At 41.4% G+C, this 12,662-nt stretch overlaps 2 protein-coding genes across 2 annotated transcripts; one reads left to right on the forward strand and one right to left on the reverse strand.

The window, feature by feature from the left end:
- Nucleotides 1-328: 328 nt before the first annotated feature.
- Nucleotides 329-12,020, forward strand: parp1 (poly (ADP-ribose) polymerase 1). The gene is made up of 23 exons (XM_051408295.1): nt 329-577; nt 1,881-2,043; nt 2,414-2,529; nt 2,631-2,845; nt 4,754-4,844; nt 4,950-5,066; nt 5,334-5,510; nt 5,736-5,898; nt 6,002-6,142; nt 6,281-6,520; nt 6,684-6,749; nt 6,845-6,977; nt 7,752-7,947; nt 8,043-8,171; nt 8,430-8,513; nt 8,753-8,875; nt 8,963-9,091; nt 9,220-9,318; nt 9,466-9,618; nt 9,763-9,890; nt 9,980-10,041; nt 10,536-10,650; nt 11,187-12,020. Exons 1-23 carry the CDS (start codon nt 455-457, stop codon nt 11,266-11,268), a joined length of 3,045 nt encoding a protein of 1,014 aa, XP_051264255.1. The 5' UTR covers nt 329-454; the 3' UTR covers nt 11,269-12,020.
- LOC127367973 (adenosine receptor A1-like) lies at nt 2,840-4,239 on the reverse strand. Its single transcript, XM_051408299.1, has 2 exons — nt 4,141-4,239; nt 2,840-4,051 (listed from the first exon to the last, which is right to left on the reverse strand). Exon 2 carries the CDS (start codon nt 4,042-4,044, stop codon nt 2,938-2,940), a length of 1,107 nt encoding a protein of 368 aa, XP_051264259.1. The 5' UTR covers nt 4,045-4,051; nt 4,141-4,239; the 3' UTR covers nt 2,840-2,937.
- Nucleotides 12,021-12,662: the final 642 nt, after the last annotated feature.

Here is a 12,662-nt window from a genome sequence, read left to right on the forward strand (position 1 = left end):
GTCATTTCTCCATTGGAGTGAATGGTATTGGTGTGTTATTGCAGCCAATGGAGCTCCCCCTGCTGGCCTTTACATATAATGCAGGTTTTAAGACACTGCCACCTTGGCATCACTTCACAGACCCAGAAGCTCTGTCCAATCTATACACTGTCAATGTTCAGAACACAAGAATCTTTATAAAAACTTAACCTACTGCAGCTTTAAAGTCTCCCCTCTTGCCACCCCGTGAATATCTCTATAGACCAGCCCCTGCTGCTGCTTTGTGGTGAAGTTTAGGTTTTCAGGAAACAGCGACAGAGTGAGACATCTTCGCACGTGGCCCGTGTTGTCGTGCAAAGCACGCGGGCTCGGCTCCTCTGCTTGTGCATTGATTGTTGTGGCTCTTCGTCATCCGGAGAAAGTTCGCCGCCCTCACACAAGTCCGTCTTTTATCCAGCAGCAATATTGTAGAAGCATGGCCGACTCTCAGGAGGACAAGCTTTACAAAGCGGAATATGCCAAAAGCGGCCGAGCGTCGTGCAAGAAATGCAAAGAAAACATAGCGAAAGACTCGCTGAGGATGGCCATCATGGTGCAGGTAACGTAGCGACGTCTGCAGGCAGCCCATCCGAAGAAACCCGCTCTGTTAGCTGGCTTACCACCACACTGCCATCTTTTTCTACATTAGGGTGGTTTATTCCGCCGATATAGTGGCGAATAATCACCCCATTAGAGGATGCTAGTGTGTAGTTGACAGTGTGGGTGCAGTTGTGTGAGGTTAGGCCCTCGTTAGCATTTAAATGGCTGACATTGTGTCTTGTTCACAAAGAGCCGATGAGCTTTTTTTTTTTGTTCTTGATGTCGGATTGTGTCTGTGATGCTGCTGTTCGTGGACACTGAGGCTCGCTCACATTTTAATGCATCTCCAGGTTATATTTTAAAAAACAATAACCTGCGTCAACCCTTCAGGAGCCAAAGCTCACGACAGCTTCCTGACCACGATGTAAAGTCTGTCTGCTGCCCCACTGAGAATTAATTAACTAAGAGGCTAATAAGAAACCTCCTTATGTGGCTGCACGGAGTCAGCCTCCTCCTCACGGCCTGTGGAGCAGCTCCACATTGTCAGTCACTTGACTTTTAACTTTAAAGGCCAAACTGGATCAATATGTTCAACATAATTCAGCATGCTTATGACATTTTAAGTATTATTAAGTTTTTTTTTTTTGTGGTCATTTATAGAGAATCTGTGTTTGTTTTCTATATAAAACAGCTATATACAGGATATTTGTTGTTTGTTTGGAGAGTATTTCCATTCTTCCTCATAGTAGAAGTAGTATATTTATTTATTTATTTATTTATTTATTGTGTCATGCTCATACAAGTGCCCAGCCCACGTGGACTTAAAGAGCCCTGAAATAGCATTGCTGTAGCCAACAATTGTCACACAAGTATTAATATCTTCTTACATAATAACATTACACATCTATTCTCTAGAAGAAATCATTTGACATGTAGGACATTATACTTTAAAGAATAGCTGTTCAATCAGCATCATAATGAGCAATATAACAGGAAACTGACTTTTTTCATTAGTTTGACCCTTATATGGAGGTTCATAGTGTAACTGACTCTTTCCCATAAAGTTCTACACTATATTTGTTTTTTATGAGACAATATGTAATTTAGGAGCATCATTCCTCATGCATAAGGAATAATCTGTTCACAAATATCTGTTTTATATCATAAAAAAGTAAATGAATCATACAAAATAGAGATTTTACCTCACACCATTCATGGGTCTGTTCCACCACAAGATCGTCTCACATTTGTCTCGTCCCATGTCAACATTGGTTCACTGTAAACATACTTTATACATTAAATCTCCCCTGTTTCTTCTGCAGTCCCCCATGTTTGATGGGAAGGTCCCCCACTGGCACCACTTCTCTTGCTTCTGGCAGCGAGCAGCAGCTCAGTCCACTACTGATATTGCCGGGTATTCTGACCTCCGCTGGGAAGACCAGGAGAAGGTCAAGAAGGCCATTGAAAGCGGTGGAGCTGCAGGAGGTCAGTACATGACTTTTAGCATTTGACTCATGTCTTTAGCGCACACAACATGTACAGCCCCAGTGTCCTTTCAAGGAAACGAGAGAGCAAATAGTTCATCATAACAGTAAACATAACATTTTATATTTGTACATAGAGATATGTCTGTATACTGTAGTATCTCAGATGTTTGACATATACAGTATTTGCCTTCTGGTGACCACACATGTTTGTATATCAATACACTTACTGCCTGTCATGTGTTAAAATAAATAATCTGTTGTAGAATTTGCTCAGGTAAATATTATCCTCATACATATATATATTGTTTTTTATTATTTGATTACTCTTTGTTAACCGGAATGAACATTTTTTGACTTCCTTCTTGTAGGAAAAGGGGACCAGAAGAGTGGAGCTAAAGGAGAGAAGACACTAAATGACTTTGCAGTTGAATATGCCAAATCAAACCGCAGCACGTGCAAAGGCTGTGAGCAGAAAATAGAAAAGGTTAGTAGTCAATTTGTTTGTATTAGTTCTTGTTGTTATTATTATTATTATTATTATAATATTGTAACATTCAATATCTCCTCCTCTGGCCTCTCCTCCAGGATCAGATCCGCGTATCCAAGAAAACTGTGGACCCGGAGAAGCCCCAGCTGGGTCTGATTGACCGCTGGTACCACACAGCGTGTTTCGTGAGCCGCAGGGAGGAACTGGTCTTCAAGCCTGAATACAACGCCGCTCAGCTGAAGGGTTTCAACGCGCTACGGGCAGAAGACAAGGAGGAACTTAAGAAGAGGCTCCCTGTTGTCAAAACTGAAGGGTGAGGAAGAAGGAGAAGGGATATTATTCTTTTGTGCAGATTGTGACTGATGTTAGCATTTTGACAGTCGGTGTTTGTGATTATAAGCCTGGTCAGGTCCGGTGTGCGTTTCGGACAGCCGCCCCCTCTCTGTCATCACCACTAGCCGCATTTGAAGCCTCTCTGTCTCCCACCGTCCTGCAGCACAAGAAAATTGCCTTGAAGGTGTCCCTGAAAGCTGTCATTGTGTATGCATAGAGGAAGGGGTTGACAGCAGAGTTTGCATGTGACAGGATGATGGCAGTGAGTAGCAGCTCTAGCGGCACGGGGCAGATAGGGCAGAGCAACAGGAAGCAGTTGATTATGTGTAGCGGGATCCAGCAGATTGTGAAAAGGAAAAGAACCAGAAAAAGTGAAGTAGCGGTCTTCATCTCCCGGCGCATGCTGGCGGCGGCCTTCATTTGACCCTCCGCTCTGCCACCTTGCTCAGATGTGATGCGCCTCACCTGCCGCTTGACCGTGACAAAAATCTGGGCATAGATGAGAAACATGATCACCAAGGGGGCCAGCACACAAGCAAAGAAGTTGAAATAGACCATGTAGGTCATGTCCACCACCAAGACAAAGAAGCAGTAGCCTGTATCAGGCGGTGTCTTGTGCCAGCCCATGAGAGGCACAAGCCCAATGAGGAAGGCCAGCAGCCACGTGGTCAGGATCACCAACACGGCGTTGCGAGGCGTCATCAGGACCTGGTAGCGGAAAGGCATGAAGATGGCCACGTAGCGCTCCACAGCCACCGCCAGCAGGCTGAAGATGGAGCTCTGGGTGAACATGATTAAAACACTCAGCATGAGCAGACACAAGTAGAGATTGTGACGCGGCAAACCGATATCAGTCAGGATGGCACAGGGAATGGCGATCGTGCCCACGCAGATGTCAGCAACCGCAAGCGAGACCAGGAAGTAGTTGGTGACCGTGCGTAACTTGCGGTTGAGGCACACGGCAGCACAGACCAGCAAATTGCCGACCGTGGAGAAAAAGGCGATGACGAGCTCAGCCACCATGTACGCCACATTAGGGGAAATGAGCAGGTCAGCAGGTGGTGGTGAAGGAGGTAGGGAAGAGTTCTGGAAAGGCTGCAGGAAAGGGGAAGACGGATGGGATGAGTTTCTAGTTTGGCGGAAAGTGTAAAGGTTCAACAACACAGAGTTGTTCTCCATGGTCGTCCTGTAGCGAGAAATAAGAGTCAGGTTAGAAGTCGTACCTTAACTTCTCAGCAGGGTGATGAAATGCAAAAAAGCAGTAAAAATACTCACCAATCCACAGCAGAAGGGTTCTTTTTAAAGTGTCATTACTCGAGAAACTAAGTGGTTTGTTATTATTCTGCCAGCGTCCATCTTGATACTGGACGCCTGTCTTGACATTAAAGATCACAAGCGCGCTTCTGCTCTGAAGGATGCTGTTTTATAGAATTCCCTTTTCCCCTCTTGATGTCAGTTGTTGTCTGATAAGGGATGTTTTTCTTGTTTGTTCTTTCACTCCAAAGGATCTTACTGCTACTGCACGGTCATTAACTGATGTGTGTGTGGTCTCATGGGGAGGCTAATAAATGTTTCTTGTCAGGGCAGGATGGATGATATCAGCATTGACACCTGGGATTGTGGAGACATGTACTTGCTTGTGTGCGTGTGTCCATTAACTGATGGGGCCCTAATGATTTTGTCTAATGAATAAAGGTGTCAGACTCTGGGCTTGTTTGTTCCACATCTTTTCTATTTCCAGTATCCCTTTTGGCCTCATTTAAGAAGTTAGTTTGGATGTTTTTCCATCCTCCTTTTTTTTTTTTTTTTTTTTATACATGCTGATTAAGAAAACAAAGCAACAAAAGTTTGGAAGAAAACTATTTTGAACTTCTGTTTGCACTTACAGGAAGCGTAAAGCTGATGAGGTCGACGGAGTATCAAAGAAACTGAAGAAGGAGGCAGAGGTCGAGGACAAGAAGCTGGAGGAGCAGTTGAAGGTACCTTTTCCACTTTAGTTCCTGTTTTGCAGTAAACATCGCATTGTGTTTGCCGGCCATAAGTTACTCTGTTTGTGTTTGATGTTGTTTTTGGTACGTCTACAGAACCAAAGCCAGCTGATTTGGGGAATCAAGGACAAGCTGAAGAAGTTTTGTTCAACCAACGATATGAAGGAGCTGCTGATTGCAAATGGCCAGGAGGTTCCCTCTGGAGAATCCAATGTAAGAGAGCCTCATCTTATTTCACCCCTACTTCATTCAAAATTGCCATTTCAAAAAATCTATCCATTACTATTTACACATTGAAGTTGAATTTATTGTATAATTACACCTGTCATTAGCCACAATTTGTCATATTAATATATTTTTTAATCTTTTACTGTACATATAACATATTAACAGCTGTAACTACAGCCCCTGTAATGCCCGATTATTTTAAAGTTACCGTTCCATGATACAGCATGTATGTGTATGTTGTGTAATTGACAGGTGGTTGACTGCCTAGCCGACGGCATGGCTTTTGGTGCTATTGATGCCTGCAAGGAGTGCATGGGCCAGCTGGTGTTCAAGGGTGATGCTTATTACTGCACAGGAGACATCTCAGCCTGGACAAAGTGTGTGTTCAAAACCGCAACACCCGCACGCAAAGACTGGGTCATCCCCAAGGTAGGTCACCTCGTTTCAGGACTCCTTTTGGTTCTTTATATAGTATATACTTCCATGCGGAATCACTACCTGTAGTCTGTGCGCATTATTCTTGTCATTGTAATGAAATATAAAATGGTTGCATATAGTGGGAGGTGCTGGATAAAAATAGAATAAACATCCAAAGATCAAAAGGATTTTTGTTATATTTCACTACTTATGAGTATTCTGGCGTTATCATTTTAGGAATTCCATGAAATTCCCTTCCTGAAAAAATTCAAGTTCAAGCGACAGGATAGGGTTTACCCGAAGGTGGCCCCCACCCAAACCCTTACCGCAGCCAAAGCACAACCCTTGGCGAGTGCATCCAGTGCCCCGACTGAGCGACTGCCAGAGGGAGCACCTGCAGGTTAGTGAAGAAACCTGAAGATGTTTGTCAATATCTCGCAAATATATTATTGTATTCCCTCTGTATGCTGAACTTGTGATCAATATGTGTTTTTGTACCACAGACAAACCCCTTACTGGTATGAAACTGTTGGCTGTGGGCAAGCTGTCCAAGAACAAGGATGATCTAAAGGCTGCTGTGGAGGAGATGGGCGGAAAGATAACCAGCACAGCCAATAAGGCCTCGGTCTGCCTCAGCACCAAGAGTACGTAACCAATCAAAAAAATGAAGAATTGCTAATATTGGGGCCAGTCAATGGCTTCAGTTCCTTTTTTAAAAAACGTGTTGAATCAGATTTAGGAATAACATTTCTTATTCATGACATGTAATGTGGCATTTTCAGAGGAGGTGGAGAAGATGAGTAAGAAAATGGAGGAAGTGAGGGACGCTGGCGTGCGCGTGGTCTCTGAGGATTTCCTCACAGACATCAAGTCGTCCGGTAAAGCCCTCCAGGAACTGGTGTCCCTGCATGCCATCTCTCCCTGGGGTGCGGAGGTCAAAGTCGAGACTCAAGCCCCGTCTGTGGCCTCCAAGTCTGGAACGCTGGCTACCAAGAGCACAGGCAGGGTGAAGGAGGAGGAAGGTAAAATATATGTGTGGCTGTTATTGATGCATGTGCTTAAAGACAGTTTGTGTGAATGTTAGGTCGTCTTTTATAGAGATGATTCATCTTGACTTGTGTTATTTTTTTGGACAGTTGCGATTTTTGGTGTGTATTTATAAATAATTGCAATACATTATTACAGGTAGTAGCAAAACAAAGAAGATGAAGCTCACAGTGAAAGGAGGAGCTGCTGTGGATCCAGATTCAGGTAGTCATGAGTACCCTTTATTGATTTTTTTTGTTTTTCTGTCCCTTTTTTTTTTTTTTTTTTTTAGCCTTGACTGATGATTTCGATTTTCTTAGGTCTGGAGAACAGCGCTCATGTCCTGGAGCAGAGTGGGAAGATGTACAGTGCTACACTTGGTCTTGTGGACATTGTGAGAGGAACTAACTCGTACTATAAACTGCAGCTGCTGGAGGATGATGTTCAGAAGCGGTCAGTGTTCCTGCAGAAAATCATTTCACTTCTTTTTTTTCCTGTTAAAAACAATCTTTTTTTGCAGTTCATTAAAAAGTGCATTCAGGTCAATTAATAAGGAATTAGATAGTCTAAGCTTGCTAGCTGTAGTGCAGTGGTACCTTGTTTGTTTCCTTAAATAATAACTGTTGATAGAATAGTCATTCTCCACTATCTCTTAAGGCTGAGTTATAGTTGTACAACGTGTGTTGAGTTTTGACTGAAACTGAAACTCTCCCTCGTCTCTCTCCTCATTCCGTCTTGTGTCTTCCTTGTTTCATTTCCCCACTCCACGCTACTCGTGAAACGAAAGGATGAGGAGGAAGGAATAGACAAGAGCGTGTAATGCAGCGAGGCAGTGTCCCATGTGTGCCTGTTTGTCTGTGTGTGAGGACACATGTATGTTTTGAAGAGGCATTCTTAAACAGCATAATTAACTCATCTGGGTTTTCCACGAGTCGCTTCCCATACTTCCAATTATTTCTGTTCTTTGTCACATTGTGTGACCAACTGTAACAAACAAATTTCCCCCCAGGGATCAATAAAGTATTTCTGATTCTGATACAATGCACACACACACACACGCACACCAAGTGGACCCATGACAGTTGTTGCTTTCTCCCTCACTGCAACGTATAGTTACAGTTCTAGGGAGGTGCACGTCGGGCTTCGCTATAAGGTGTACAATGCTACGCCGTTGATTTGATGCAGAAGTATAAATCAGGCTTTATGCCATCTGTTATGTCTGTGCAGGTACTGGGTGTTCAGGTCATGGGGCAGAGTGGGTACCACCATTGGAGGCAACAAGCTGGATAATTTTCATGACAAGAATTCTGCCCTGGACAACTTCCTGGGTGTCTACAAAGAGAAGACGGGCAACAGCTGGGGCTCCTCCAACTTCACCAAATATCCCAATAAGTTCTACCCCCTGGAGATTGACTATGGACAGGTATACACAACACACACACACACACGAAACCATACAGTAGACATCCTACAGCATATTTTCTGTATCTGATGTGTATATCTCATGGTTCTTGACAGGATGAGGAAGCAGTGAAGAGGCTGACGGCAACCACCGGCACCAAGTCCAAGCTGGCCAAACCCGTCCAGGAGCTGATCAAGACGATCTTCGACGTAGAGAGCATGAAGAAGGCCATGGTGGAGTTTGAGGTATGACGTGTAGCTGTATACATGTGAAACAAAAACCAGATTAGACTGGTCTAGCCTGTTAAAGCCTGCATCATATCGCATATTTTGGCAGTGTTGGGAGCTTTTGTTGAGAAGTTATAAGTTAATTTATAGCCAGCGCCATCAGTCCTGTTGTGTCTTGTTGTGTCGACAATGTAAAAGAATATTTCCATCTTAATAGAACATCATATGTCATCATAAGGAAGTATGTATATCTTACCCGTTCTTTCCTGTCTTCAGATCGACCTCCAGAAGATGCCTCTCGGAAAGCTGAGCAAGAGGCAGATCCAGAGTGCCTACGCTCTCCTCACTGAAGTACAGCAGGTCAGTAACCAACTGCTTCTGGGTCGTCTCTATTCACCTCTCTATTGGGATTCCTCTTTGTAGAACTGTGGTGCATTGCAGTTCACTTTAACACACTTCATCCTTATTAATTCAGTAGAATTAGTAATGAATGTGTGACATTACTATAAGTAGTGCTTCTGTGCGAGTGGTTAGATACCTGTAGCAAATAAAGCCCTTTTATTAATAACTATGACTATATTAATCTTTTTTGATAATAGGCTGTGTCAGATTGTCTGCCTGAGTCCCAGATACTGGATCTCTCCAATCGCTTCTACACCCTGATCCCTCATGACTTTGGTATGAAGAAACCTCCACTGCTCAACAACCTGGACTACATTCAAGTAAGGACACAAATACTGTATCCTACTGAACAATATGCTCCTGTTTTATCAATGGATCTCATAACATCCACATATATCACTGTTCAGGCTAAAGTTCAGATGCTGGACAACCTGTTGGACATTGAAGTGGCATACAGCCTGCTGAGAGGAGGGGCCCAGGACAATGAGAGTGATCCCATTGACATTAATTATGAGAAACTCAAAACCAAGATTGAGGTGAGGAATCCTGAACAAGATTATGCATTTTTTCCCCCATAATATCTAGAATAATGTTCAGTGTGATCATTTTATAAGCAATTATGCATGGAAAGATCATACTATGTTATGTATTTGTTATTTCACAGGTTGTTGACAAGACTACACGTGAGGCTGAGATCATTATGCAATATGTTAAGAACACCCACGCTGCTACACACAACACTTACACACTGGAAGTGCAAGAAGTAAGTCGTTTTTCGGAAAAGCAGTTTTAACTTTTGATTATGTTGCAAATTCTCAGATTGTATAAATTACTGGTTCTATCACAAACTTTGTGCGTTATTTAGCATGAATAACTATCTCACGGTTTCCTGATTTTTTCCATCTTTTAGATCTTCAAAGTTGTTCGAGAGGGAGAGCGCCAACGGTACCGTCCCTTCGAGGAGCTACACAATCGCCAGCTACTGTGGCACGGTTCTCGCGCCACTAACTACGCTGGTATCTTGTCGCAGGGTCTTCGCATTGCCCCTCCAGAGGCCCCAGTGGTGAGTTTTTGTTTGCAGGGGGACCAAAACCTCTGTCTGTTCTCATGCAACAATGTAGTAGTTGTCCTTATTTTGTAAAGTTTTTTCTTGGGTTTCTCCTGTTCAGTCCTGTATCACATTGCGTATTTGCTTCATTTTCTCTAGACTGGTTACATGTTTGGCAAAGGTGTGTACTTTGCCGACATGGTGTCCAAGAGTGCAAACTACTGTCACACCTCCCAGTCAGACCCTGTAGGCCTCCTCCTGCTGGCTGAGGTTGCCCTTGGCAACATGTAAGTGGCCTCAACTGCCTGAATCCAGCTTTTATTGAGCTTTAAAAATATGTGATAATAATGTAAATGAATGTGTCTTTTTAATGCAGGCATGAATTGAAGAAGGCCTCCCACATTACAAAATTACCCAAGGGCAAGCACAGTGTTAAAGGTGAGAAACATTTATATTTTATTTTATTGTTTTATAAAAATATATATGGGACAGACATTTGCGTTTCACTACTGTGTGGGAAAACTGGTGGCATTTTTGTTCATATATTGAGTAAAGAACACAAATTCTATCTCAAGTGATATTATTAATTATGATGATTTTATAATTCAAATGATACAAAATGTGTCCCTACACAACAAGTTCCCATATTTCTAAACAACAAATTTAATTTAATGAGTAAATTATGTTGAAACTACTATTACTGCCAAATTACATGTAATACAATGCAGAATACAAACTCCACTCATGTGCTATTAGAAGAATGTTTGACATATAAATATATTCTTAATATGTAATTTAGTTGATTTGCATAACCTGTTAGCTGAATACTCTGACATTCTGACATTTGGTAACTCAAGTGCTTCTTGTTAATAATACATAAAAGTTTGCGTTCTGCTTTAAACTTTTGTTCATTCACTTTTTTTTTCTTGCAGGTTTGGGTAGAACTGCTCCTGATCCAAGTGCTTCAGTCACTTTAGACGGGGTACAAGTGCCTCTGGGAAAAGGAGCCCACACTAACATTGATGACACAAGTCTACTGTACAACGAGTATCCTTTAACACTGACCACGTGGTTTATGAATTTGATCATCTTTTTGCCAAGTGACCCCACATTTTTCCTGCTTTGTTTTTTAATTGATTATTTAATAGTTTGTAGAAAAGTGCAGATTCAAAGACTTAAAGGTCAGTATATTGTTTTTAACCACTGTTGCCAGTCTTGGAGGGCTGTTTCACATGTGTGGGAGGTCTGTGGTAATATGTAAAACAGCTTATCTTTTCATGTGAAAAGGGTTCTTTTCTAACCTCCTGATCATGATGAAGATGACTCTAAGGCACCAACAGTGTTTGATATCTGGATGAAAATATGTATTCTCACATAAACTGACACATAAATAAGGAGTCTTAAGACAGGGTAAAGATAAAAACAGGAGTTTGATGGTGTCCTAACCAAATTCTTTCACAAAATATAAGATTTCATCTACAGGGACATTAATTCATGATCTCATCCATTTCTCACCTCTAATGTCTGTAATTGTTATTTGTTATCTGTACTATCTTTGTTTTCCTTAACCATTACTCCTCCAGATACATTGTGTATGATGTAGCGCAGGTTAACATGAAGTATCTCCTGAAGATCAAGTTTAACTACCAGACATCCCTGTGGTGAGAGGGGCTGTTTCCTAACCCTCTTCAGTGGGAAAAAAAAAGACCACTGTTGCCTCCAAACGCCTGGGCTTCATTCTCTGCAACAGAAGATGTTTGGCAAAGGAGCGATGCTATACCACACTTTACAATGGTCAATGGAAATCTCTAGTCACTTTATTGCTTTTTCATCAGGTTTAATAGCTGGCTGCCTTCCTTAGTAATGCATTAGGTACCTAAATACCTACTTCAGAGTTGCTCATAAGACGGACACAGATCACATTTCAGTACAGTGATTGAAGCATGGTGCATTTTGGATAGAAAGGTTAATAGAAATAAACATCAGAAAATGTAGTTTTCTGTCTCACGTGGTAATCTTGAATTTCAGGAGGGTCTTATTTCTTCGTTCTTTAATAAACCTGTAGTTAATAAGGCATAGTACTGCAAATTTAGAGGGACTTTTGAGTTGAAAACAACCATTCAGCAGACATACACAAAGCAATGTTTATATTTTGCGAGGGTTTCCCCCCAGTAAAATGGCCATTTTGTTGACTGTTGAATTCGAAGATACTGTAAAAGGTTTGACATGTATATATTTGTTTTGTTGTTTGTCTCTCAAGATGTCTTCCTTGCCGAAAGTGGAAAAAAATAAACAATATGATTAGTGTTTACGCAAAGAGTTCTGTAAAAGAAACGACTGCCATGGTTTGTGGTACACTTTTTCTTAGTGTTTTTTCTCGCTAACCTCAAACTAAATAAAACATTCAGTTCTCAAAATGTCATGCCTGTTTTTTTTTTTTTTATATATATATATATATAATTTTATATTATTGTACTGCATGCTAGAGTAAATGCTAATTTTTTTTTTAAGTGTGAATATAAATGGAAATTTCCCTTACAAGTGTTTCAAAGTAGCAAGATGTGTCTGATTACTTATCATTAATCATTACAGTTTGTAGATCAAGTATACTTGATTTACTTTAGGGCAGGTCACAGGTTAGGGTCAACTACAGATAAGTACTTGAGAAGCTAGAAGGACTTCTTCAGCAAGATGAAGTTTCATATTGTAGGACATTTAATCCTCCAGCCTATTCTTAAAAAGGAGTATTTAATAAACCAATTTCTTATTTATACACTGCACATGGTTGTCTGGTGCTGATGTATACGCAGGTAAAAACAACTTGCTGGAGCAAAAATATTTGAACTTTAATAAAGCATTGACATCCACTTCTCAACAATTAATAAAATGTAAGTAAAACAAAGTCAGTGACAGTAAGTGAAGTGCAGTATGAAACAATGGAGGGATGCTGGGTGCCTATTCTGACTTCCAGTTTTGCATTTGAAACGGTTATTCCAAACATTTCCTGTCACATTTTGTTGGGAGAAGTTGTATTTATATTAGGTTAACATACTTGTGTG

Source organism: Dicentrarchus labrax, unplaced genomic scaffold (genome assembly GCF_905237075.1).
Source record: "Dicentrarchus labrax unplaced genomic scaffold, dlabrax2021, whole genome shotgun sequence".
Taxonomy (NCBI): Eukaryota; Metazoa; Chordata; class Actinopteri; family Moronidae; genus Dicentrarchus; species Dicentrarchus labrax.